This window comes from Larus michahellis, chromosome 4, assembly GCF_964199755.1.
Source record: "Larus michahellis chromosome 4, bLarMic1.1, whole genome shotgun sequence".
Classification (NCBI taxonomy): Eukaryota; Metazoa; Chordata; class Aves; order Charadriiformes; family Laridae; genus Larus; species Larus michahellis.
The window spans coordinates 24,932,323-24,960,191 of NC_133899.1; the positions used below are offsets into that span (position 1 = coordinate 24,932,323).

General features: G+C 53.2%; 1 protein-coding gene across 5 annotated transcripts in view; it reads left to right on the forward strand.

The window, feature by feature from the left end:
* The window catches only part of TRIM9 (tripartite motif containing 9), a 65,841-nt gene that overhangs the window by 14,749 nt on the left and 23,223 nt on the right, over positions 1-27,869 (forward strand). For all 5 annotated transcript variants that reach the window (XM_074583549.1, XM_074583551.1, XM_074583550.1 and 2 more), the window contains exons 2-3: positions 21,282-21,377; positions 21,802-21,924. In XM_074583549.1, coding sequence (XP_074439650.1) covers positions 21,282-21,377; positions 21,802-21,924 — 219 coding nt within the window. The remainder of the gene's footprint in view (positions 1-21,281; positions 21,378-21,801; positions 21,925-27,869) is intronic.

Consider the following 27,869-nt stretch of genomic DNA (forward strand, 5'->3'; position numbering starts at 1 on the left):
CTGATTTATCTGCCTTGCAAAACTGAGATTTTATTTCGGGGCTGTTACACCCAGCAGCATGAAATACATTCCTCCTTTTAAGGGCTCGTCCTTAAGGACTCCCCCATGGGTGCCTCCTTGGTGGCTTTCCACGGTGGCAGTGCCTACGGTGCTCTTTGCTCCTCGTGTGTTCGCAGCGAGCGCCTGTGGCTGCTGCTGCTTTGCCGGGAGCCTCCCGAGCCCCCTCCCTGTGCTAGGGAGAGGGAAGGGAATGACGGGCCTGGGCAAGCTTTGCGGAATGAGCTGGTTTTCCCTGCCGGATTCAAAGTTGGTCATAAGTTTAAATAGAAATATGTTTGAGTAAGGCAAAATCTTCAAGGATCAAAGCTGCAACCCGAAGGAACCAGGTCCTGGCACTTCTGTAACTTACCCCCCTGCCTTGCAATTTGCCACTGAAAAAAGCCCAAACGTCACGTTTTAGAGTGGTATTAGAAACCCTGGGTTTATGTGACATTTGTGTTCAGAGTTGTTATGGTTTGAGGAACACACAACAATTTATTGCCGTTTAGGCCATTATTCCCTCACCCGATGACCCCTTCCTGGGAGGGAAGGGGAATCGGAGAAGAACAAGGAAACCTGAGGGTTGGGATATATGCAGATTTAATAGAATAAGACTAGATAATTAACATTAATAACACTAAACAGTCAACATTGATCCCAATACCAATATAAAATAGACAAGGATTATGCTCAGCCCGTTCTCTCAGCAGGAAGCTGCACACCCAGCAGGGACAGCCAATGTGGGACACTGCGAGTACTGCAGGTTCGGGAGGAAGGGAAGGGCTCAGGGCTCCGGCACCAGGGCAAGGAGTTCTCTGGACCACCGCCATCAAGGGGGAGAGAGAGAACTCCTCACCAAACTTTCTAATATCTGTTGAATGTGCCATTCATGGTCTGAAATAATCCCATTGGCAGCTTGGGGCAAGTGCCCAGGTCTCGCTCCTCCTCATCCCTGCACCTGGTGAGCTGGAAAACACTGAGACCTTGAAACCTTCACATCAGAGCTGGCTATAAAGTAAATATTTTCACCAATTCAGACACTAGAGTCTTCTAAAGGTGCACTTTTCCCAAGCATTAGAAGAGAAATTAGTCCTGTGTTGCTCAAACCAGGACAGGAGTCTTTGTCCTTCATTACTTCCAAGCTGTCATTGGAAGCAGCTGCAGCCTCTTCGCAGCCCTCGAGCCTTGAAGCCGGTGGTGCCAGAGGGGAGGGGGAGCTCGGGTGCTGCCCCGCAGCCCAAAGAGCTCGCGGCAGCCAGGAGATGAACCCAGGCTCATCCTCTGCATATGGGTTGTGAAACCAGGGGGTCACGGCAGGGACACCCAAGCTGATCGCATGGGAGCTAATTAAGAGTCTAATGAGCTCAGGCGGAGCACTGGGCTGATCCCACTAGAGTAGGTCTGTCGTTCATCCAGCTCTGCAGGGTGGACATCCCAGCTCAGGCGCCCATGGGAGTCCCTGCACCCTTCTCTTCTGCACCACGTTAACGTACCTAATTAAACCAATACCCATCAGAGCACCTTTGAACGCTGTCAGGCTGCATGAAGCCCCTCTGCTTTGTGTACGGACTGCTGCCCAGATACCTTTTCTCCTGAGCAGCTTCTCTTTGCTTACCGATGAGGTCCTTGCTGCACCAGACCAGAGTTGCGTAGCAGGAGGGTTGAAACTCAGCTGAGGTTCGCTTCTGCTGCTGCTCATCCACGTAAGCCCAGCAGCGGGGAGAATAAAGGGCATTTTAACAAGCTGCGTCCAGCCCCTGCCAGCACATCGTGGTGTGTTTGCCTTCTGCACCTGGGAGATCTTCTCCCGTTCTCTTTCACGTTGAGTGGTGTCGCGGCGGAGCTGGAGACTGGAATAGCAGAGCTCTGGAGGCGCTGGGGAGTGCTGCTGCGAGCTGGCCAGCTTTGTGCTGGGTTTGAAGCTGAGCTTATAAATATTGCTAAAGTACCCATCTCCCCAAGAGCTTCAAACCCCCAGCGATCACGTTGCAAGAGACTTCTTTTCCCCCCTAAGTTAAACCAGTGACTTAAAACAAACCCTTTACTGAAGTGGAAAGAGTGGGGCTTTTGCTGACTTTGCAGAACGAGAGGGATCTCCTACTCCCGGTCGGATACAGATTGCATAAGGTCTCTGGAGACTCTTTGAAAAAAGGGAAAAAAAAGTTTTGCTGTGGAAGAGATCACATTTATCACTTCCAGCCGTGTTTGCACTTTTGTGGTATAAAAGGCCTTTTGCGTGTAAAGATAAAGAACTGCGCAGCCTCATCTGAGATTGGAGATACCACCTGCTAATCCCGGACGCAGCTCTTTACAAGGCAGCTTACAATTTAAGACAACCATTTGATGTGCCTTCTGTGAACTAAACCCATCTCTCTATTTCCCCCCCTTCCCTGCTCACATATTTAGATTAGGAGAGTTTCTCCAGTGTTTTCCTTCACCTTGATAGTCCTCCAGGTCCTCCAAGGCCAGGTTGGCGAGGTTTGGGCTCCCTGCGGAGTGAGCCCTGGCCTTGCTGGTGATGCCTTTGCTGCGGGGGGTTGCAGGAGTCCAACATCCAGGTGTATCCTCCCCATGCTGAGACGGGGTATTATTCTCTAGAGACTTTTAGAGGTATTTGTAACTCCTTTTCTCCTTAAGCTGGTTTTTCTTTAAGGTCTTGGGAGCACTTCTTTCTTTCCCCTAAAAAAAAAAAAAACACAACTATTACTCAAGTAAATGTGAATTATTCCCCCCTCCCATCCCGTGGTACTTCCTGGATTCTTCACTTCTTCATAAATAATCATGAATGATTCAGTGAGTCCATTAACTGCTTTCCTTGTGACACTAAGATGTATGGCTCAGCTCCGGTGATTCCGATATCCTTCGGTTCTGGGTACGGAGCCCCTTCACCTCCTCGCTCTCTGTAGATACACTGACAAGTTCTTCATTACTTCCTAATTAGCCGTACGTCCTTTCTTATTACAGAATAATTTTTTGAAAGGCGCGCATTGTCTCAGCTCTTCCAGAATTATTGATTTATTCTCCCTCCTTTTTTATTAATGGGTCTACGATCTTCTCATAATCCATCCCGTTCATTTGGTTAGCCTTCCCGGTAACAACTCTCCTCTTCCCCTGCCTACACCCTTCCGAGCCTCGTACTGCCTTCAAGTGCTTTTGTCACTCTCTGCCTCTCTCTGCCGTTGATTTTCCTTGAAAAATCTTAGCGTGGGCTCTCAAGAGACCACTTCAAACGTGTCTTCTGAGCTCGAGGGAGTGGGGTTTCCAAAGAGTTCGTTCCTGGATTGCATTAGGAGAGATGGAAGTTGAAATCCTCAGAGGTTTTAAATCTTTGCGCTTGCTGAATTCACACCTGCCTGCGCTCTGGCCACGTCGCTGGCTTTGGTGGGCTCCTTCCCAGAGGGCCTGGCGTTAAACCTCTTCCACTGGCTGCTTGCTCCTTCCTCCCTCATGCTGTGCCACATTGCCCTGCTTCCAAAAAGGATTTCAGGCTGGAAAGCGAGGATACCAGAGGTCTGGGTCTTCTGCCTCTCAGTCCCCTTTCAGTGCTCCTGAGCACATGGGACCCCTGCAGAGCTGCTCCGTTGGTTTCACTGTGGTGTCCTCTGCGCAGCCGGGGAGGCCTTGAGGACCTCGGGATGATGCTCGTGCCTGGGTAAAAAAGCATCGTGTGTCCCAAGGGATTGATTTAATGGAGCAAAGTGCTGCAGCCACTGGAGTGTGTCCTGAGCTTACTGGAGAAATGCCGACCAGTCTGGCCTTGCTGCTGGGAGCAAATGGCTACTAGGGAGCCTGGGGATTGCAGTACTGCCCAGGTTGTCTGCCTGAGGCCGTCTCCAGAGGGGCTGCGAAGTGCCCCCTGCGCACATCCCGTATGGGGATGGAGCATCCAGCGCACACACAGCCTGTTCCTTGTATGAAGTAGGACTTTTGGGTTTTCTTAGTCTGGGAATGAGATGCTTTCCCATCTCTGTCCTTCCCCGTAAGTCCTTTTCCCTCCATGTTTTGAAGTCTCTGGAATCCAGACTGGCTCTTGGGGTATCTGCCGCACTAAATGCAATCTGGTTGCTATCGCATTTTGGGAGGAATCCCAAATCCAACCCTTTCCAACTTGGGGGGCTTCCAGATGCAGGGGCTCAGACTCCAGTGCCTGGAAGAAGGAGTTAACAGAGGAGAAAAGCTGCATTTACTGTGTTTTTCCTGCACTTGAGGTGAGATCTGAGCTTCCTTGCTCGGCTCTAAGTGCTTTCCTGGCAGCAGCCACCCGAGCATCTCTGATGCTGCTGGTGTGGTGAGCGTTGTGTTCCCAGTGCTCCAGTATCCATGGTGATGGGAAGTATTTCTAAAGTGGTGCTTCAAAGGAAATACAAAATCCTGATCCTTGGACCTGCCCTTTGATCTCTGCTGCACCTGCAACCTGGGGTTTTCTCCTTGGAGAGGAGAAAGAGCCCTCCCCTACGCCCAGCAGTGGCAACAGTCTTTGGTTTAAGTGAGCAGGAGCTCAGGGCATGCCTGCAGAGCCTCCCCTCTGCCCAGAGGGGAAAGAAGAACTGCTCGCGCAGAAATCACATGCGTAGAGGTAGGACTACATGAAGCCCAAGTGGCCTTGCTCTGCTGAAGAGCCTGGAGCTGCTCTGCCCCTACGCTGAAACCCCAGTGAGTGACCAGGTGGAAGCTTCTCTGTCCAGGCAGGGACGTTCATGGCGACCAAAATCTCTTTTTTTTTTTGAGTAATACAGCTTTGGTCATAGAAAACTTCAAGTGAGAAGGGACCTCAGAGAGCTCAAGTCCAGCCTTCTGCCCCGAGGCAGCAGCGATAACTGAAGGAGGCAGTTTCTCTTGTAAGCTCAACATGGATTGAGTCCCTCTGGCCTCTGCTTCTTCCAAGAGACAGGAGAAGCGATGCCAAAGGTACAATCCCTGCAGCTTCCCAGGCACAAGAAACGCTTCGGTGCTGCCGAGAGCTCCTCGTCTCTCACCTGGGCTGGCGGGAGTCTGGAAGAGGCTCATGGCTGATCCAAAGAGATGTCTGCAGAGAGCAGTTCCCCATCCTGTTGGAGAGGGAAGGGATGGAGCAGGAAGGCCAGTCGATCCGTACGCATCTTGATTTCATTTCCCCCCCTCCTCCTTCTGCTGCCATGTGATAGCAGCAATCTTATTAAAAGCAGAAAGCATAAAATTAGTAATAATTGGCTGCTGTTCTGTTGGTAGTGGAGTCTTGCCTGCCAGTGGCTGCTAGCAAAGCAGAGGTCTCCCAGCGTTGATCCTGTCGCTGCTGGCGCAGACGGGCTGGGTAAGTCAGATGTGTGGCCGTCCCCTCTCCGTGTCCCCAGGAGAGCGGTCCTGCTGCACAGGGGCTCGGCTGGGACGGCAAAGCAGCTCCTGAGCAGTCGTACCTTGCAGCCCAGTGTGTCAGGAATGGAAATGCTCAGGTCCCCGAAGTGTGTTTCGCTGATGGCTCTGGGCATCCTGGATACACAGAACATCCTGGGAGATTTAATGTTTCGCTTTTGTGCTCATCAGGCGCTCACCGTTAAACACGAGCTTTAAAGCAGTAGCCAAGGGCAACATTTAGAAAAAAAAACAGGAACAAAAACCCCACGTTCTTTTAAAAATATGCCAGAGAAGCAGAGAGAAAGGGGTTTGTTGTGTACTCCGAGGTTAGGTAGGTAGCGGTGTATTTGCCCGCAGAGATGATAGTCCGCAGTGATTTATTTGGTCAAGTCCTGTACACAGCACAGTCAATCAAAGACCTTGGAGAAGAGCACAAGAAACACTCCAAAAGGGGGCTGTGAGCTGTCCTGCGTGTAGGGGAAAGTCCTGCCGGCACAGCCTTGGCTGGAGGACGGTGACGGCGTGGGGCACCCAGGCATCGAGGCAGTTGCGAGCCATGGGGAGAGCAGCTGGGGTGACCGCCGGGGAAAGAACGAATGAGCCGGGCGTGCGCGGAGAGGGGAAGAGGAGGTTGGAGAGGGGGACTGTCGTGGTCTTCAAGCCTATAGTGGGGCTGTTGCAGGCTTTGTGTTTTCATGAATGCAGCAAGAAGTTTGGCGCTTAAATTGTAGTAGTGGAAATGTGGTTAAATTTACCCTTGTCCCAGAGTAGGCTTTGTGTTTGGGAGTTTTGGCAAATGGGCGATGGCCAGAATAACTGCTAATGACCACAAATACCGTCTCCTTCAACTGGTATTAGCCAGTATCCCATCAGGGAGTATCAGATTGGGAAAGATGGCCTAAGGCTGAGAGCGTTTAGATTTGAGACAGTGATGGAAAAGACCGACTGCGGGCTGTAGTCGTAGAACCGTAGAATGGTTTGGGTTTGAAGGGACCTTTAAAGGTCATCTAGTGCTGATGCTGTTTCACTTCAGCACATGCCAGACTGCCTTCCATAGGGGCAGATGGTTAAGAGCAAATAGCCAGAAGACCATAAACAGAAAAGCAACAGTCTTGTAGTTGTGTTGGACTTTGGATGTGCCCAAGGTAAGATGTGAGTGGGAGAGGAGATAGCTTTTGCTACGTTAATTCAGTTGGGAAAGGCAGACAAGCTTTTGGGTACGCCGGCCCATCCTCAGAGGCTGCAGCATCAAGGATTCATTAGGAAATGCCGGCAGATGGGTTATCTGCAAGGCCATGATGCAGCCCCGCTTTGTGGAGATGCTGGGGGGATGTATGTGCTTCCTCCCATCGAAGGGAAGGCCTGGGTGTTGATAGCCAAAGGGAATGAGACGCCATCTCCCATCTGTGCCTTTGAAAACCTCCCTTCAGCTAACTCCACAAGTGCTTGCTGATGTTCTGTAAAATCCCAGTTTTGGTCAGCAGCCAAAGAGGCAAAGGGCTGTGAAATGAGAAGCTGCTGCTAAGGCACCGGGACGGGATCTCTGAAGGCCACGGCGTGTTGCCAGCTGGGTTCAGATGGACAGTGAGATACTGCACGGGACTGACAGCACACAGAGCCACGAGGACGCTAAGGCTGTGTGACCTGTTTGGTGTCAGCCTGCATACTGGTTTTGTTTGAAAGTCGTGCTTTTACCTTTGTATGAAGCACATGAGGCTCCTTAGACCAAGTGCCCACCACCCACTCAACTGCCCCAGGGCTTTCTGGTCTACACTGGCAGGAGATGGGAGAAGTGGACTTGCCCAGTGTCCCGCTGGTCACCTAACGGTGGAGCAGGGCTTGGACTCCAGGCCTCCTGGATGCCGTACCAGGACCAGGTTCAGTAGGAGGGTGTTTTCATTGGGCTGCCCTCTGTGGTGGGACTGTGTGGTCATCAGTGGTGGTGCTGATGAGCTGCTGCTCTTCTTCTGCCACCCCAGTGAGTGCACTGAATGCCGGCCCGTGGCCACGGTGGGGTGTATTCCTTTACCTTCGTGCCTCAGTGAATATGGCTCAGAGCTGAAGAGCGCAGTACAATTTGCATTTCTAGGCAATTAAATGTCAAAGCAAAGTCAAGATGTTGGCTAGCTGTCAAGCCTGTTTATGACTGTGCCAGACTACAGCACACAGATGGTTATTAAAGGCTATAGGACAGGACAAAAGGATGGTCAATACGCTCACTGCGGAAGGAGGAATTGCCCCATGGGGCTTTCAGCCTCTTTTCTCCTGTGTTTGAGCTAGGACTGGTAAAAATCATTGTTTATGCAGTTAATCAGGTTTAAATTTAACTCCAAACAAAGTAATCAGATTTAAAGACTTAATGCAATAATGGGATGGAAGAGCTAAAGTGTGAGTAACCGCGGAGGCAGGCTGAGTGGGAAGGCGTAATTGGATTGAAGGCAGACAGAGCATAATTTTAAGGCAGAAAGCCTTAAGATCTGCAGTGTGCATCTTCCCGGATGCTGGGCAGTGCCAGGACCACGTGCACTGCCTGGATGACTGCAGGGGAAGATGCTTGGTGCTCGAAGATGCTGTGTACTCTTGTGGTGACTGTCCCCCCAAAAGTGGGTGCCCTGATCTTCTGGCAGCTTCTCTTGGGGTTGCTCAGCCTGGAGAAGAGAAGGCTCCAGGGAGAACTTATCATGGCCTTTCAGTACGTAAAGAGGGCCTACAGGAAAGATGGGGATGAACTTTTTAGCAGGGCCTGTAGTGATAGGACAAGGGGTAATGGCTTTAAACTGAAAGAGGGAAGATTTAGACTAGAGAGAGGAAGACATTTTTTACACTGAGGGTGGTGAGACACTGGCCCAGGTTGCCCAGAGAGGTGGGAGATGCCCCATCCCACCACCTACCCAACATTCCAGGGCTGCCTGGATGGGGCTCTGAGAAACCTGATCTAGTCGAAGATGTCCCTGCTCATGGCAGGGGGTTGGACTAGATGGCCTTTAAAGGTCCCTTCCCACCCAAACTGTTCTATGATTCTATGATTCCTCAGCATTTACAGGAATGCCCCCCAGACTTTTTGAATAAAAAGATGCAGCAGTGGTTTGTGCCGTTCCAACCTAGCCAGACCCAAACCTTTCCCCATTACTCACCTGATTTGAAGTGTTTTAAAGCTCCTTGACCTTTTCTGGCAGTCCTTCCCCTGCTGCTCATTTGTTCTGCATAAGTAACAGCATTTCATAGCAATCCCTGGGGAGCTCATTTTCTTCTGGATGGACTCAAGCCCTCTGGCACTCCTCGAGCCTGAAGGAGAAGGGAGGTCAAGTGGACCATTGGCCTGGGGGGTGTTTGTTAGGTAGATGGCAGCAGCTTGCTGCTGCGTTGCTTTTCCTTCATTGTGAGAGATACTGAACCTCTGTCCTGATCGTTCCACCAACAAACCTGAGTCCGACCTGTGGGAAATAGGCCGTTTGCTGGGTATTTGCACAATGCACGTCTGGGTTTAAGGAATTCTGCAGGAAAAACAGTGAGAGGAGCTTCACAGGAAAATGTAGACCAAAGCTTGGGAGGTTTTTCTCAGTAGGCATGCAGCCCTGGTGATCGACCTGTCCTCAACGCATCACACCTTGAGCCTTTCACAGCAGTGAGCTGGAGCAGGGAGAGGGGTTTGCTTTCTGTATGTAATTAACGCTGGCCATAACATCATCACTGTTTCACATCGTGCTTTTCAAGTCATGGGCACATGGGAGTCCTTGGGAAGGGCTGACAAGCTTGACCATAGCTAGGTGTTCCCTGAGCATCATGTGGAGGCCTGCTTTGATGTTTGCCATTGACCAGGGCGGCTGCTTCTCTCTCTCTAGAACTTTGGTGGGAATTCATAGCCACGCTCATAGGACAGCAACAGTGGCGTCTTGGTCATACGGTGACTGTACCTCCGGTGCTATGATGGATGTACGGCCTTCCACCTCCGTAAGAGGCTCTGTTGTCTCTTCTGAGGTCTTTCACTAGCTTGTGAGAGGGATGGTGCAGAGGAACCTTCTCTTGGAGGATGTTCTTGGTGCAGTCTTTTACATCCCAAAGTATCATTCCTAGAGAACGGGGGCTGTTCTTGGTCACAGCAGCATTGTGGGTCAGAAGGTGGCCTGATGGCCAGGCTTCTACCTTGCGGCAACTTTTGCTCATGTAAATACGTTTTTAGGCACGTTAAAGAACATATCTCAGGTTCTGTCTGTGCTGAACAATGGGGATTTTCTTTGGTGGAACAAGTTGAGTGCTGTTCCCTTACGTCTTCTGCACTGTGGGAAGGGGAATCCAGGATTTATTCAGGGCTCGGAGGCTTATTCAGAGTGAAGGGAAAATGCCACAAGGAGCAGTTAAGGAGGGATCGGCTGCCCTAAAGAATAGCTGCTGAGCAGTCTTCTCAGGAAATGCAATGTCTGGTTTTATTAACTGCCTTTCTCTCTAATTAAGGCTGTGCGATGAATTTATTAGCTTTTAAAACAATAATAATGGCGATTTCGGTGTCTGCCTGCGATGCAGAAGACCTTGCTTGATGAGCCAGTTCCTTCTGACCTGCGGAGTACTCCTCCAGAAGCTCAACTCGGTGCTTGCCGAGGCTCATTATAACTAGATCAGTTGCCTTGATTACCTTACGCTGCCAAATGTTATTACTCTCAATATTTGCCGTGCACTGACTTCTTCAACAGCTGTGCAGAAGACCGGTGGGTAACTCTGTGTCAATAAGCCATCTCTCATGGTTTCCCTCCTGGATGCTCATTCGGGGCTGGTTCTACGTTGGTAAGGGTAGCAAAGGAGAGCAGCTTTAACAGCAGCTCTGTGTAACACGGATCTTGCTTTCCAGGGTACTTGGAAGCCAAATTCCTGCGGTTTCCCTTCAGCACAGACTTATTTTCTTGGTATTTTTTTCCTAGTAGTCCGTCTGCAATGTGTTCTGCTCTTTGTCCTCCCTAGGGAAGGGACATCTGTTGATCAGGCCAGAACGTGCCTGATTTCAGCAGGCAGCCCCAGTGACGTTAGGAGGTCAACAGCTATACTCTTACACTCTCGCCTGACTGATTCCTGTCCAAGAAAGACCTTTGCCAACCCAGGAGGAGCAGGGTATGGCCCAGGGGTTGGGGCCCATGGAACAGCCCTGCTGGCTGCAGTGACAGTCATAGAATCATAGGATCTTCGTGGCGGAAAGGACCCTTGAGATCATCGAGTCCAACCATACACACACCAAAAAAAAAAAACAAAACAACCAAAACCAAAAAAACAAAAAAAAAACCCAGCACAAACAAACAACCTACAGTCCCTGCAAGGCTGCCCTTCGCCATGTAGGGTTTTGTTCCAGCACTCAGCCCTCTGAGGGCTGGGGCACAGCGAAGGGTGCTTTAACCTCCTTTTTCCACAAACATAGGAAGAGTGTTTGCAAGATGGTGTGTTCCCAGCTTCTCCAGAGAGGAGCATAGGTGTAGTTGGGTGCTTATTCTGCCTGGAAGTTGCACCTCTAGCAAAGAACCAGCCCATTTGCTCAGGGATGGGGCTGTAAGTGCTGACCCAGGAGATCTACGAGCAGTTCCACCCGCTCGGGACGCTGTAGTTGGTGGACCATAGCCTGCAGGGAGGGGAGGGAGCCTGGAGAAGTCATTGCTCAGCTTCGAGCTGTCCTCTGCCTCTCGCCAGCCTCATTCATCTCTCAAAACACAACAACACTGACACACAGCAAACGAGCCCCGTGCTTCCGCGGTGGTTTGGAAATGCCACCGGCTGCGTGACAGCAACTATAGATCAGTGCGCTCCCAGCTGGGTCACAAGTGACAGTCATCAGCCGTCATTCCTATTGCACTCTTCAAGACAGGGCTCGGTACAGTCATCAAAGGGAGCTACGTGCTGCCGTTGCACTGGGCAGACTGGCTTGCACCAGGATCTTCACCTTCCCTTTTCTGGCCAAAGCATCTCTTGGCTTCCTCCCGGCAGCCTTACGGAGCTGCCCATACTTTTGTTGCTGGCACATGTCGTAGACTCACAGAATCACAGAATGGTTTGGGTGGGAAGGGACCTTAAAGATCGCCTCGTTCCAACCCCCTGCCCTGGGCAGCTGCCTGTAGAATCACAGAATCATAGAGTCTGTAGGCATAGAGCAGGCTGTTTCTTGCTGCCTGCCGTGCCCTGGGCTGCCTCCCGAGGGACAAGAGGGAGGAATTTATTCTAGTCTTGCTTGTGTGAACCAGCCACTAGCAAAGTTCCTGGCCTTCTTGCCGGGATTCGGATCCCAGAAGAAGCCAAACTCAATCAGTATCATCTTGGTAAGAAGACTCCAAGGGAGACTGCCACCCAGGCCAGGAAAAAGAAAAGGCAGAAAAATAAAAAGAAGAAAAAGCGCAGAAAAGCAGCCTGCAGTGAACGGCTGCGACATGTATTTGCAGTGCTCTCGACCTGTGTTTCCACCCTGATGTCTGTGCAGAGCTGCGGCAGGAGCTGGCCTCCTCTGAAGGACACTACCTGGGAGTGTTCTCCAGGAGCACACCTAACACGGCACCGCTGAAGCAGGACCAGGCAAGGGCAAGTCCAAAGTGTTTCTCCTCCTGAAATGCGCAACATGGACCTCAGCATCAACTCACTCTACAGATCTGAGCTTTTAAAATAGCTTTTCGCCCTCGCCTTGTTTGCCCCTCTGCGTACCCCGTGAGCAGGCAGCAGATCCTCGCTTAGCTTGTGTTTTTCTCAGCATCCCTGTAGCAGAGCTGGTATTTATCTGTGTGATTTCAGAGAGACGTGCATTAGGTTTTGCCAGTAAAAGGCTAAGATGATTTGTTGTTGAGTACTAATGAAGCAAAACAGGAATTAATTGGACAATATCAAAGGGGCTATTACTCTCATCTTAGTGCTCCCATTTCTTCTCCCTAAAAATCAAAGCAAGGACTACATCCTATATCAAAGCAAGGGCAGAGCATCTTCAACACATCCTCACAGCAAGGAACTGTCAGCAAGGAGCAGACCAGGACGTTTCATACCTCTCGTATTTGTTTAATCCAAGGACTAGGGACGGCCAAGCAAGTTGCCACGCGTGAACTGATCCACACTGAGTGTCCCTGTGCGCAGAGCTGGCCCTTGTCAGGCTGCGAGGAATCGTCCCAGGTCTACCCTCTTCAGGGGGCTAAGCTAAACCAAGGGTGATCCTACAGCACTGGGGCATAGAAGGTCACCGTGGCTCCGGTGGCGTCTAACAACTTCATCTGGTGTCCCCACGTTTTTGGAAGCGAGCCACTGGCATATTATCTCAGGCCACTTGGCAGCCTTATCTTCTGCTGGAGAGTTTTGCATGCCTGGTTGCTTGCCCCTTGCAGAAGTGGGGTTAAATTGCAAGGATGCTGGAAGTTGGGGGTTCAAGTCCTCCTCTTTGTAGGAGCTTCTCCCAAAGGCCACTGAGAAGTCATTGCAGGCTGTGCAACACCAGCTGTCCTGGCCACAGAAGGCCTGTGAACAGGGAAGCAGCAGGTTCAAGCCTGCACGTGGATTATTCGCAGCAGGAGCAAAGTGCTCCGCTGTTTCGGAGTGGAAGAAGCAGAGTGTGACCTGTCCCCCCAGGCACCCACAGCCCCGGCGTCCCAGCTAGGCTGCTCATGCACGCTGCTCCCAGCAGGGTGTCTGGAGGCCGGAATTATTCTTCAGCAATTTTGGCGTAACAATTGCATGCATTAAAATCCACGCAACAAGAATAATCGATGGTTTTACCCTAGGTCTCTTGCTTCCGGCAGCGTCCCCAGTGCCGGCTAATGCGCAGCTCCAGGGCTTGGAGACCAAGTCGCAGCAGGTTGTTTTCAAAACATTATAATTCTCCTTTTGGAGAGGACTCCTGAAGGCTGGGGGTGGTCAGGGCAGAGAACCCCATCCCTTTCTGCCACACCTGCAGGGCGAGGGGTGACGTTGCCGCTGCTGCTGCAGGTTATACTGGGACCAGGCTAAATAAAACGTGCGAGAAACTCAGCATGAATTCAGTTGCCCACAGCAAGGCTGGGAGGAGGCAGAGCAGTGTTCCTGCAGGGCGCCAGGAAATCCCGGGGCCACACGGGAGGCAATGAAAGGGTTTTAGCAAGATCACGCTTGAAAAGAATATATCCTTGTTTTATTTCCACGCTGGAGCCTTTGAATCAGTTCTGCCTGCTGAGGAAAATACACTGCCCTAGTGTCTGCATGAACAAAGCCAGCGGCCGGGGCCATCTGTGCGCCCAAGTGACAGCACGTCGCCACTGGGGGCTTCGGCTCCTGGCTGGTTATTGCAGTCATCATCTCATGGGGGGAGAGGATGCTGTAGGATGGGGATTCTGAAGAAGCATGCGATCCCCCGACCCCGGGGTTTGGACCCAGAAATGGCACAGACACAGGCTTAGCTGCGTGCCGAAGGGGTCGGTCAGGCCAGCACGGTGTCACAGCAGGCAGGCAGCACGGTGACATCCAGGCTCGCAGGGGTGGGCGTCTGTCCGCAGCGTCTGACCTGAGCTCTCAGGGCTTGCCCTTCGAGGGGATATCCCTGGGGATCCTGCCGTGCCCGGCCTTCCCCAGACCCAGCGAACACCCGTAACCCTGCGGCAGCTCCGTGTTGCAGGGGAGGACAGATGCGCGTCCATCTGCAAAATTTTACCTTGATACGCAGTGACTCGGGGCGAACAGGAATAAATGAGAACAACCTGGGCTGAGCTGATAAGGCCTCCAACTCTGACACTGCCAGGATTGGCAGTGATTTCTGCTCTGTGCTGCAGCAACCAGAACGGCTTTGCTGCTCTGTTATCAACGCTATCAAAAAAATAAGTGGCTATTACAAAAATCCTACCGGCTGGCTGGCAGCAGCCCCGCTTCGGGGCTTGGCATGGGGAAAAACCCACTGCATCAGCACCCCCAGCTCGCAAGAGGGCTGCAGGCAGCCTGTCTGCCTGGCAGAGGGGACAGGAGAAGGTTGTCCTGGATGAATTCTCCACTGCCTCCATCCTGGGCTGGTCCACAGTCCCTTCTGGAAGTGGGGCTTCCCCCTGCTAGCTTTGGGTGGCACACATGAATCTGCTGTACTGCTGCACGGAGACAGGGGAAAACAATAGAAGATGAGAGAAAGGAGAAGGCTTGCAGGAGGAAAACACGGTCCGTGTCCCTGGGGATGCTGAGCACCCTCAGCACCTATTGGTGTCCATGGGCATTGGGTGCTCTCAGCACTGTGGAGGGATCGAGGGCTGGGTGCTCTCCTGCGCCGCGCAGATGGATACAGCCATGCTGGGTTGGATCTTTGGGCATCCCAAACTCCTCGCATCCCTCTCAGTTTGCACTGAAAAGGCTGTAACTCACCCGTGCTCCAGCCAGGGCTGGGGAATCCTTGTGGGGCTGCGCATGGGTGCCACCACCATGGAGGCGAGACACCCCAAAGTGTCCCCATCTCAGGGGTCTTCCCTTCTCAGGTTCCGCCTGGGGTTTTCGCAGGGTTGCAGTGGCAAAGGTCTGCGTGCTTTGCCTCCGCGTGAGGAGGACTCACCAGGGCCTTGGATTCATAGTAGCAGGCGTAATGGCATCTCTGCCTCTTCCAGTGACACAGGGCCCCTGCCGCAAGCCCTGGAATTAACTCTGATACAAATTGCCCCAGAGATAATCCGCTCGGCGGATGCCTTTCCATCCCTGAGAGCCAGCCTGTCTTGCACGTGCGGAGGATCATCTGCTTTGCAGACCCCAGCTGCCCCCCCCGGGTTGCTGCAGGGGCAGCAGGAGAAGCCCCCCCTCAGACACGCTCCCCACGGGGAGCTCCTCTCCCAGGGGCTGCAGTGTCTTACTCGTTTACATTTCATCTCCCTCCTCCATACCCCAGTTTCCCTGACATAACTGCAATGAAGGAGGAGAACCAAGGCCCCCGATACAGAGCAGTTTGCCTTCCCATCCCTTGCTGCCCCGTTGTCTGCAGCAGGGGAGCAGGAAGGTTCCTAGGGTTCCATTTCTCAGGTTCGTTTCCAGCCTGCAGTTTGCACCCGGAGCTCTGCTCTCAAACCTGGCTCTGTGTTTGTGTGCGTGTCCTGCTGGCAAGCGTAGACTCTTCCGTCTGTTACTTTATTTGCAGCTTGATGCCAGGCTGAGAGCACATCCTTCTCATGGGAAGCCAGCAAAACCTGAGCTGGACCCATGTCAAACGCGCAGCAGAAGAATGGTGCTGTGTTTGGGGAAGGGTAATTCAGACCCACGCTCTGTTCCTGTCTTCTGCCTTGGCTCAAAGTTAGTTATTAGCAACTAAGATGATCTGGCTTCGCTCACCCTGCAGACACGGAGCACCAGTCACCTGTATCTACTCTGCATCCCTGCCAGAGGCATGCCAAGGTGGGCCTGGGAGTGGGTGCCGTCTCCAGCTTTCAAGCCTGCTTGGTGCCTGATTGCTCTCCGAAGATGCCGAGGAGCTCAGCAGGCAGAGATCAAATGGGCTGCAAGGAAATCACTGCTCTCCACCCACCTTTTGGGCACACAGGCTCCGGATGAGGTTGCCTTGGGATGAGGTTGTCTCAGGATGTAACCTACCATCTACCGTACATCTGCATTTCCAGTGCCCTTTCAGGGGAATATTCCAGAACCGTTTCAGCTCACCCTCCGGGCTTAGCAGAGCAGAAGGGAGATGAAGAGAAGAGGACCTTTGAGGAGGTTCAGGTTTGTGAGGTTCAGCTGTAGCTGCAGAGGTCTAAGGCGTTTTTGGTAAGAGGCCTCCTCCAGGTCGTAAGTGCATAGCCCTGCGTGGTGTCACATCACACCATGTGCGTTAGGAGCTGGGGGGCTGCTGGAGCTCCAGATGCTGCTGTCTGTGAGGTGCGATCAAATAGAGCCGGTTCGGACCCTGGGACATGGTTCTGCCCCGTCTGGTCTCCCCTCGCCCCACGGTGTCTCGAGGGGCAGGTTCAGCTTGGGCTGCAGCTCCAGGCAGAGCCCCTGGTTTCTCTTCTTAGGCAGCGTTGAATCCAAAAGTCAGGCTCTCGTGACTGGAGCCGAAAGCCAATTAGCAGCGGTTTAGCTTCATCAACTTCCTGACTGAATGCAACTTTTAATTAAACATCCCGTTTTAATTAGTCAGGCATCACATGCAGTAAGCTTGCCTCAAGATTCAAAGGCTGTAGGTCCTGTCCTTTAATTAAAAGAAAGAAGCACATGACTTCCACTCCAACATCTGTGACAGCTCCTCATCCTTTTGAGGGCACAAGCGGAACAGCTGGGAACAGCATCTTTTCTTGCCGTGGCTTGTTCCTCGTCTCTTTTACATCCGTATGGGTGCTCCAGTGTAGGAACTGGATGCAGGATGATTTGGTTGGAAGGAGAGAAGAAACAGGAGCTGGTTGCGACACTTGGGATGTCAGAGCAGGTACTGGGCTCTCAGTGTAATGCCAAGAGCTCTTTTGGGGTGAGTTTTCTGTCCTGGGGTGACAGGGAGCACCTAGCCTGTCTGTGGCTGGTAAGGAGGTGCAGTCACCTGAAGTCTCAGGTTCAAATGGCCTTTGAAGCAGGCATGGACTGCAGCAGCCCAGAGGAGGTGGCTTTCACAGGACACGCGCTCGGAATAGTAGAATCATAGAATAATTTGGGTTGGAAAAGACCTTTAAGATCATTGAGTCCGACCATAAACCTAACCTTAAGCTGTGAGCTCCTTGCTAAAGGACCTCGTGAGGGATAAAAGCTTATGTTGGTCCACAAGGAGACAGGATGGTTCTGTAGAAGAGAAATCCAAGGGGGGTTACACAGGCTACATGAAAGCCATGCCCACCTCATGAGGTTCCTGAGTGGTGAACTGTTGGAGGCTGGAAGAGCTGGAAGATGCTGTGCTGGAGTGTACATTTGGCCTGACCATGAACAGAAATGTCTTTTCTTGATCTCGTTTGAATTTGTCACCTTTCACTGTCACACACAAGCTTGCGTTCCTGCACGTGGGCTAGGGATGGGCAGCACAGAGCTGCACAGCTCCTGGGCGGGCAGGGACGTGGGGAAGGGGCTTCCAGCTGGCCAAGGGACCTGGACTAGCAATTGGGTTTTGGCTTGCCCTGCTCTCCATGGAGCAGAGAAGGAGAATGGCTTCTTCCCTGAGCACTCCAGCCACTTTCTGTGGTGTCAGAGCCTGCAAGTGAATTGGGGTTTGAGACGAGAGCCAACTGTTCTTGCTCTTGTTGGTGGCCAACGCTAGCTAACGTCAGACTTTTCCCAGTATGCCAGATGGAGCTGTCACACGGAGCCGGCTCCGCTAATCCAGCATCCAACGCCAAGCCGGACCCTAAAATAACAGTCCCAGCTCCCTCCTCGCCTCAAGGTAAACCTGGAGGAGCTCCATCGCTGGCAACGGGGTTATACGGGAGGAGAACCAGAGCAGCTCCATCGGAGAGACGACGCGGAGTTTGAAATGATGCTTTTCTGCATTTCTTGAAGCCTGCTCAGCCCTCCCGAGCCACCAGCCTTCTGCACCGACTGCGCTCAGCCCTGCGCTGGGACGAGGGAGAATCAGAGTGACAGAAATCCCTTTGTCAGCCCTGCCTGGGAAGGAGGGTTACAGAGCTATTAGCGAGCACAAAGAGGGGACGGATTCTCTCCTAAGTGCTCCGGGGACAGAGATTTAAATGCTTAGCTCCCATTAATGCTAATGTGAATTACAGAGGCCTCTTCATACTGCCTTGAAACAAGAGCATTGAAAAAGAGGCCAGCTTTCTGCAAAGAACAAATTCGCTCGATTTTAAGACGGCGCTAAATGGGATTTTTCTTCATTTCACACTCATTAATTCCCCTGCCTGTGCTAGCTGGGGGTGGGACTCTGCTCCGGTCCAGCACGTGCGAGCTGGCCGGCCCACTCCATCCACCGGCCCCTGCTCTGCGGGGGGACAGTGGTCCCCAGAGCGGGGTTCCCAGCCCCGAAAAGCCCCAAATATTTTATTTCCATATGGAGATGCCAAGTGCAACGTCCCGGCTTTTTGCAGGGAGGGGAAATGGCTCCAGCGTGTGTCAGAAATATTAACGGCATCTTGTTTCCTGTGATCTGGTACAGCACCCGCGGGAGACGAGGCCTCAGGTCCTTCTGACCCACTGCTCCCACGCAGAGAACTGCTCCTGAGTCTCCATCTCCTACTCCCTGTGTGTAGATCACACGCTTGTGGGCAACCTGTGACTCTGCCTTCCGTGTCCGGTGATTAAATCCTTCTCCGAAGTGACAGACTGCATTAAAGCTTGGGTTTCCTCCAAGGGTCATGGAAGGTACCTGTAGAATTTACAGACCCGATCAGTCATTTAATTTCTCTCCGCGGCCTCTGACTTATTAACGTAATAACAGAAACCAGAAGGACTTTGTTTTTCTCTGGCGGACGGTTATGAATCACGTTGTCACTGCGCCTGCGGCGCTGCCCTTAATGAGTACACTCAGGCATGCCCGCGAGTCCCTGCGCGCATTCCCATAAGCGCACCGTTGTCGTATAGCATTAATTAACCTTGTTTAATGGGCTAACTGCGATGGTTCGCATTTCTGAGTCCCCAGCGGGGTGACTCTTGCCATAAGCAGCAGGGATCCGGCGGGGGAGCTGGGCAGATGTTTGTTTCAACGGCGACGCGTCCAGGAACGTGTTCCCGCTCTGGAAAAGGCTTATTGTGGTGGGGACCCTTCCTGGAGATCGGCACGAAGCTCATGCCAATGAAAAACCAAATCTTCGAGCTCCCATGTCCAGCGAGGAGCCTGTGGCCACCCATACATAGGAGCTGGCATCACCAGCTTTGCACAGGCGATGCTCTTACCGCACGTCGCTGTGAGCTGGGCATGCTGGTGTTGGCACCCCATTCTCCATGCCAGGGGCGAGGGACAGGGCAGAGTGTCCACTGCGCATTTCACAGTTATGGGGCTGAGCTGAGAACGGGGATGCAGGGTTAAGACAGCAGGGAGGGATGCTCTGAAGGCGATGGACCGTCTTTTTTCTTTTTGTGGATAGGCTCAAAGATCTCTGCGCCATGGGAGCCCTTGTGCCGCGGGGCTGGGGGTGTGTGGGGTGAAGGAGCTGCACGTGGACAGTGCAGACTGGCGTCACAGAGCTCTTATTAAATTTTAAGAGTGCATTTAAAATGCTTTCCCATTGGGAAAGCCTCAAAGAGTTATGTTGATACAAAGATCCCCTTTCTGAAATGTACGTTGATAGAAAAAAAAAAAAAAGGACTTTATTAAAGGAAAAAACCCACCATGCTGCAGTTTTAATGAGGAGCTTGTAAACATAACAGTCTCCCACTGATTTTCTCTATTAATTGCCTGCATTATGGAAGACCAGGGCCTTGCAGCGCTCGGTTGCCGGGCTTAAGACATCTCCCTAAATCTTGGGGGGGCTGGAGCCGTGCGTGGGCTGCAGAGGGTGAGCGTGGGGCAGGGGGATGGAGGCTTTTGCAGGGGCGCGGGGCGGAGGACGAGGCAGGGCTGGGTTGTCCCTGCGGTGCCTGGGGCTGCCAGCGCCACAGGGAGCATCTCGGACTCCAACCTCGTCTCTCCGCCAGCCTTTGCTCGGGGAAGGGGAGGGAGGAGGGATGGGGAGACCTGCTGAGCTGATTTAGCAATCCCATTTTTAGTAGAGATGCATTCACTGATTAGCTCCACATCCTAATGACTCCGGCACGATCAATTACAAAGGAAATGCAGAAATCGCTAGGGTTATATTAACATCTCCAGGGGAAGCTGCAGTAAGGTCATTTTATGGGCCATTAAATGGTCGCCGTTTGTTTGCTACCTTGTCTCTTCAATAGCAATTCTTTTTTTTTCTCGATGTCAGCCCAGCGCCGTTCTCAGCAGGTGCTCCCTCTCCCCGCACCGGTGTCCGGGGAGGGGGGTGAGGTGGGCACGGCATGACGGGGCCGGTGCCAGCCCGGTGCCAGTGTCCTGATCACAGGAGGGACAGTCACAGTAGGTTTTTGGAGATTTGGGGGCATCAGCCATCTTCTGGGCCCCTTCTGTGTCCGCCACAAAGAAAGATCGCACCTCAAATCCTGTGTGGTGTTTGCAGGCATTTTGCAGCCCACGAGAGAGGCAAAATCTCTCCCAGACGTAAATTATCACGGGTGATTTGCCCAGCTCTGGAGATAATAACTCCTACTGAAATCCCGGCAAAAGGGGAAGATTCCAGAGTTAATGTTTGGAAAGCGACATGAAAATGAAAAAGCACAAGGCCTGATCATTATTATTACTCTGTTACGCAGCTCAGCTCAGCTTGGGCCGGAGCAGGCTGTGGGTGTGCGCTCCACCTCCTTAGCACCACAGGAGGAAGGAGTAGTCGGTATTTTGGATGGTGGGGGAGGACCCTGCTTTACCTTGGCTTTCCTGAGGAGATTGGGGAATTTTCAGCCCAATTCGAGTGGCCTGACCTGCGCCCTTTTGCTGATCATCCTCAGAAGACACGGGGCAGATCCTACAGGATTTGGGGTGTCTGGCTCCCTGGAGAGCACAGATTCAGGGGAGGTAGCCACTGGCTCGCTTTGAGACCCAGGGTAGATGTGGCTTGTCTCTGATCACCCAGAGAAGCCTGTGGCGGAGGTGGATACCCAGGTTGCCCAGAGAAGCTGTGGCTGCCCCATCCCTGGAGGTGTTCAAGGCCAGGCTGGACGGGGCTTGGAGCAACCTGGTCTGGTGGGAGGTGTCCCTGCCCAGGGCAGGGGGCAGTGCGTGATCTTTAAAGGTCCCTTCCAACCCAAACCATTCTGTGATTCTGTGATACTCGCTATCTGCTTCCCAAGGCTAGGGCATCCATGGTGATGGCTAACCCTCCTTTTCCTCTCCTTACACTCAGGGCAGCCGGGGCAGAAGGACACCTCGGTGGGTTGCTGCAGTCCATCCCCAGCCCAAATTGCACACGCATCAGCTCCCCCAGCACAAGGTTGAGTCCAAGACATGGAAATGACCACTCTCTTTCTTCCCCCTGCAGAGCCAGCTTTCCCAGGCCCTCAACGGGTTGTCAGACAGAGCCAAGGAAGCAAAAGAGTTCCTGGTCCAACTCCGCAATATGGTGCAGCAAATCCAGGTACTGTGTCTCCTGGCCGAGGAACAGCCCCTTCCCACCAGGATGTGCTGTTCTGACACCCTCTGTCCCATCTCCCCAGCTTGGTTTGGTGGGTGCTCTCCCAAAGGGGTCCACACCTGACTTTTTCATATTATCCGCCTGCAGCCCTGCTAAAAACTGCTCCTCCCAAAGCTGCCCGTGTCACGGAGCGAGCAGCAGAGACCCAGCCCTTGTCCTCTCTGCCATAGGCAGATCCAAGGATGTGGCAGGATGGATCAAACCTGTTCCTCACCTGCCACCACCACATTTGCCATGAGGCAAAGGTGTAAGCACCCCATGTGCTAATGATACGGATTTGTGTGCTGCATATAGAAAAATGGCCCATGTGGTATCGTAAAAAAAATTAGGTTTCCCAAGGGCTGTGATGCTCTGCTCTGACCCGCAGGAGAACAGCGTGGAGTTCGAGGCCTGCCTCGTGGCCCAGTGTGACGCCCTCATCGATGCCCTCAACAGAAGGAAAGCCCAGCTGCTGTCCCGGGTCAACAAGGAGCACGAACACAAGCTGAAGGTGGGCCCCTACGCACCGGCCTGGGCGGTCAGAGAGCTTTCTGCAGGGTTGGCACTAGATGAGGATGAGGACTGTGATGGTTTAGTGATGGTTTTTGTCAGAGTTAGGTGGATGGTTGGACTAGGTGATCTGAAAGGTCCCTTCCAGCCTAGGCAATTCTATGATTCTGTGCTGTTTGTTGGGGTGAAGCGTTGCGGGAGGAACGGGGAGGTCACTGGGAAGCCGCTCTTCTTGCTTTTCACATTAGCTGAATTTGGTTTCGCTGCAGATGCCCAGCTCGCTTCCAGCGTGGCAGGCACTGAGCAAAGTGCTGCTTCCTCCAGGGAGTGGTTCCCACTGAATTACTCCGTTACTGGGCCAACTACTCGTCATTAGGTCAGCAGAGCCATGTGCGCAGCATTCACAGGCTGGAAAAGGACCTTGTTCACGCCCCATGTTGCTTCTGAGCTACTAGCATGGCCCTGCAGGGTGCTGAGTGCCTGTAATTTGTACTGGCTTCATCTGAAGTTGTGGGGCGCTTGGTATCACGAGTTGCCACTTTTGTCATGAGGCAGGAGCAGGAATTGCTCCGTTCTCTGTTCTGTGCTTGTCGAGCACCTCATGGCTTCAGCTTTCACTGAGAGATGAATTGTTGGCCCTGAGGGAACTGAGGTGCAGCTCTCAACGTGAGCATTGAGGTCAGCTGTGAAAACTGGCCTTGTGTCATTCCTGAAGTCACTACGCTATGCCTTTTCAGCTGGCGTGGGGCTGAGAAGGGAAGCAAAGGGCCAAATCTCACCTAGGAGCAGTGGAGCAGGTGAAGCAGTGCCCAGTATCTGTTGGACAAGGTCATTGCACCCTGGCCATCACTGATATGGGCCAGCATTTCACACCAACATCACTTTGTGCATCCACGGTCCCTCTTCCAAGGGCATTTCAGTTTTTGGGCTACAAACATCTGCATCTCTTCTCTTCTTCGCTTGCATCCTCCCTGGTCTTGCTTTGGGCCACCCAAGGAGGCTCCCAAAGGGATTCCGGAACCTGCCTAAAGTGAGGGAGGAGGCCACTGGTCTGTGGTCTGCCTGCAGGCGATGGGCGCCGCAACACAAGGGCTCGTCACCATTCCTGTCGGGAGATGGACAATAGCAGCTTTGTGGGACTGAGCATCAGTGCTCGGTGTAAAGCACGTCCCCAAACAGTGATGCCACCCCGCCAGCCTGTCTTCTAGGCGCAGAGGGGACCCCCACTGCCTGGTGGACTCTCTTTCCCTCTTCCCCTTCAGCATGGTTGATTAAACCCTCACAAAGCCGGGCAGCATAAAGCAATTTCCCTCCTCAGCACAACCCGCGGAGGCCTTTCACTTATTGGCCGGAGGAAGGGAACTGCTTCCCACTGCTTGTTCTTACCGCCTGTCCCCCCAGCGTGTACATCCCACCCCCATCCACCCTTGCTATCAGCTGGGCTTTGTCGTGAGGCAGGCCTGGCCCTTAAAAGAATAAACAGCCCCTGGGTTTCAGACTGATCTCTGTTAAAATCAGCCCTCGAGCCTCCCTCCCCGAAGGAGGGAGCTCTGGCAGCTCCCCACGTGCCGTGCAGGAAGGGCTCCGTGTCCCTGCCTGCCCCGGCACATGCGGCGCACGAGCCTTTGTCCGGTTACCGATAGCATCACGGCAGCTGGTGTTTAAAATCCAGAAGGTGCTCCCCTCCGCCCTGCAGCCTGCTCAGTGGTGGTCAGATTTTTAGCCTGAAATCGTTTGATTTTCCCTTTCTGTTCTTGCAGGGGCGGGGAGCGGGGAGGTAGGTAGTAAATGCAGCTGTGCTGCCTTGGCCTTAGCCTCTTATGGGGAGAGTTGTGCAGCCTTGACCCCCCCCGCCGAGCACCAGCAAGAGTCCTGCGCGCTGAGATTTGCTTCCCAAGGCTTCAGCATCACCAGGCGGGGACACGCAGCCTTGGCGCGCAGCCCTGGTGATCACACGTCCTTCCCCACTGGCTTGGGGACGGGGACGGAGAGGGCCTTGCCTGCTTTCACAAGCTGCAGACGGGACAGGGGGTGCGAGAGAGTCTCAGCCCTCAGAGTTCAGAGTCCTTTCTGTCCCCGTTCTTCATGCGCAGGGTCCCCTGGCCACACCAGGCCACTGAGGCAAGCGTTTGCCACCCACCCTGCAGCCTGTCCCCCTGCGCCCCCTTCCCCAGAGCTGCCACTGTCCCCGCGTGCGCTCCCACCCCGGGGAAGGGGCTGCCCGGATCATCGCCGCACGGGACAGCTTCCCCTTTGCCTCCTCCAAGGAAACCCCTGGACAAAGGCAGCACCTGCAGCTCCAGCTGGGCACGGGCTGGGCTGGCCTCGCTCAAAGGGTCAGGGGAACAGAATGAGACATGAAAGCAGCATTGTGCCTGGAGCAGCTGCCTCACGATGGGACATTCCCCCCACTGCCCGAGGCTGGGGCTGGTTGGGGGGGGATAACAAAGCCCCCAGCTCTTTCTCCGAGGCTCTGGAGCACTTCCAGGGTGTCAGGAAGGACAGTATGGAGGGGGTGAAACTGTGCAGCAGAGGGGCCACCTCCCTGCCTCCACCGGCCCCATCCACAGCGGCATGCTGCATGCTCGGCACCGTCCTACACGTGCCCTGGCATGTGCTTTGTGCTGAATTTGGACCTGTGGTGTGTCCTTCTGCAGGACCGTGGGGCTTGTCCTGGTTGATGTTCACGTTAGGACAGCTGGCTGCTGACTTGGCGGTGATAGCTTCACCCCTTCCCATGGGAGACCAGTCCAGAGCATCCTAGCCTGCCCTGCGTGTCCACTTGCCACTGCCATGTCCCCAGAACATCTCCGCTGAGGAGGAGATGAGCAGATAGATTGACCAGTGGGACTTACCTGTGCCACCCAGGAGCCCTTTCAGATCCTAACTAGTTGCTCCAGCAGCCGGCATGGAGCCTCAGCGCCCTGGCTGCAGCCCATCTCTCCATGGGCTGCCCCTCCTGCCTGCTGGGAGGTTGGCCAGCATGGCACGATGTGGCACTGTGTGAGCGAGGAGGAGGAGCACGGAGGGACAGAGCCTGCCGGCTGGCACAGTACCACAGGCACCTTTCACCGGAGAGCCCAAGTTCCCATTCCCATGCAGTGCCCAGAGTCGGGGTCAGCTCGGTTTCAGGACTGACCTACTTTGGCTTGACACATATTTCATGGAGGCAGGCACAAATCCAGGTTTGCCTGTGGGCTAACACTAATTACTCCAGAACGGGGAGAGGTTTGGGAGGAAATGAACTTGGAAGGGACATTTCCCTGCCTTTCCCCACCCTCCCCCTACATTTGCATTCAGATTAAGAACCCAGGCTTTAAAAAAATAACATCTGGAGGAGCAGTGGGGCCAGGTGCCTGCTGCACCTCCTGGATAGACCTCCTTGTCTGTCCGGCTCCTCATTGCCGACCCTGGTTTTCAGAGGACCGGTATGGTCTTCCCCAAGGGAAGATGCCCTACAGCATGAGCTGGTTTGTGCAGGGGACACAGAGGCTTCCCTGCAGTGTTGTCCTAGGAAGAAATCTCTCAGTCCACAGCACACATGAACTGAGCTCCTCCTTTTAAGCCCTCAGCAGTGTGGTGGACCATTCTGGCCTTCTGGCCTTCAGGTCATAGGATGTCTTTGCCAACAGCGGTTGTCACATTTCCCAGGGGAGCTAATTATGTAGGAAACACTCACCAAGGGCTCCTGTCCGTAGCGCTGGATCTCCAGAGATGAAATGCTGGTCCATGACCCTTCTTTAGGGGTTACGGTCAGAATTTTCCAGGAAGCCCAAGGGATCTTGGTGTACTCCATTGGATTAGGTCACTGGTGATCAGGAACTGGTCTGGTGGGAGGTGTCCCTCCCCATGGCAGGGCGTGGAACTGGATGATCTTTAAGGTTCCTTCCAACCCAAACCATTCTATGATTCTATGAATCTATGCTCCATGTTCTCCAGCGGCTCTGCACTGGAGACCAGGTCTCCCTATTGCAGCTTCCCACACTTGTTGGTGTCGTGCAGAAGCCTTTGATCAGAACAGGCTGTGCAAGCCTCCAGGTCGTGCCGCCGCCAGCATCGCACAGGGCCGTTAACGCAGCAGCTCTGCTTTTCCCAGCTCCAGCCGGAGCCTCCTCTCCCAATAGCAAGAGGCAAGTCACCATGGAAACATCCACCTGGAAATGTTCTGCTCGGAGGATGCATAGTTATGGCATTCAGCAGAGTGAAGCCCTCGGGATCTGTCCCAGGGATTTTTCCGTCGGGGATTTTTCTGTCTGGGTTTGCAGCCCTGCGGTGAAGCGCTGCTGCGCTGCTCCCCGTAACGTTGTCCCCACGGCCACGCAGGTGACCGTACCCCAGTCCCCATGGTGTGCCCGGGATGAGGAGGCTCCCTGTCCTCCATGTGACATCCGCGGCAGGACTCGTCCCGGGCGTGAGGAGCCAAGGTTCAAGTGAGGTTGAGTGCCTTGAAAACCGATTATCTAGCCGAGTACTAAAACGAGGAGGAAGGTGAGGAAGACATTTAAGTAGAGATGAGTGCAGATGTTACTGCCTTCTAGGAGCTGTATTAAAATGTAAATTATAGCTAATGTCATCTTACAGGGAAGTAAAGCTCTTGAAATAAATTTGCTATTTTAAGGTAGTAGTGAACTGCTGCGAGTGCGCAGCAAAAGTCCTTTTTATAGGCTGTAATTAGCAGCCGGGTGCTGGCTGTTGCCTCCTTTGGCACCTAAAGGGAAAAAAAAGGCATTTGATAAAAAACGACCACAAAGAAAAGTGTTTGGAGCTGCCCAAATCCCCTCAGCAGCTGAGCCATTAGCCCTTTCCCAGAAGATGCCGCCACTCGGTGAGGTGTGCTACCCGCGTGGTTTCAAGGAGAGGTTTGTAAGCTGGCTCCCTCCATGCAGAATTCCTGGCAGCCTGGTTTTCCTGGCCCTTTGAGGCCTCCTGAGGCCGCCCCTCAGCCCAACACAGCCTCCTTTAATTATGTGAGTCAAAGGCTTAAGGAACTTCCAGATTTCACTTCCAGCTCTCTTCATCAAAATACTCTTCATTACTGGGGTAACAGGGAGCTGAGGAACCCCAGGGACTGGAAATCCCAGATGCACAAGGAGAACCATGGGATGCTTAAGGCCATATGGAAAACTTTTCGGCTTCACTGGCCCCACTGAGCTTAGACCGTGCCTTCAATGGTGTGGGGGATGCTTATTTTTAAAACCTTTGATTGTGGGGGATGCTTATTTTTAAAACCTTTGATTTCCCTAATCAAAGCGATTCGTGGAGTCCCACTGTTCCTGTCTACATCCCATTTCTCTTGGATGGAGCGCAGAAGCTGTAAAGGCACGAAGCCCCACTAGCTCCCAACCAAAGATCCCTCTTCTTGCCTCAAAAACAGTTTGTCGGTGGTGATGGGAACGTGGATTTCCGCTGTCGGCTTGCCTGCTGTGTCGGTGCTGCAATTAAACTGCTGTTTCATGCTCTAGTTCTCCAGATGAATAGATGCTGGGTCCCCGAAGGGCATGGCAGAGCTAGAGAAGGGCAGGAGCGCTGGGGCTGAAGGTGTGGGCTGGGACAGAGCCGCAGCCACTGCTTTGGGTGCAGCGTCTGAGCACGTAGAGCCCTGGGCCGCCTCCAGGAAGGGCTTGGATGTCTCCAAGGCTGGAGACTCCACAGCCTCTCTATTTTGGTCTCTGACCACCTTTAAGGAAAAGAAAAGCTTTCACTTAGGTCTAAATGGAATTTCTTGTATCTCAGTTTGCACCCATGTGCGTAAAGATTTACGTAGCCTCGGTGGCAGCCTGCAGCAAACACTTCCACTCCCGCCCAGACCTTTATTAGCAGGGATAATCTGCCAGGAAGCTCGGTAATTAATCAGCCCAGAGCTGCCTGGCGCTGCCCTCACCTCACCCTGCCGCCGGGGAACGCGCAGGGTAGAGGGGCAAAGCCGGGACTGGCATCTCCGCATCC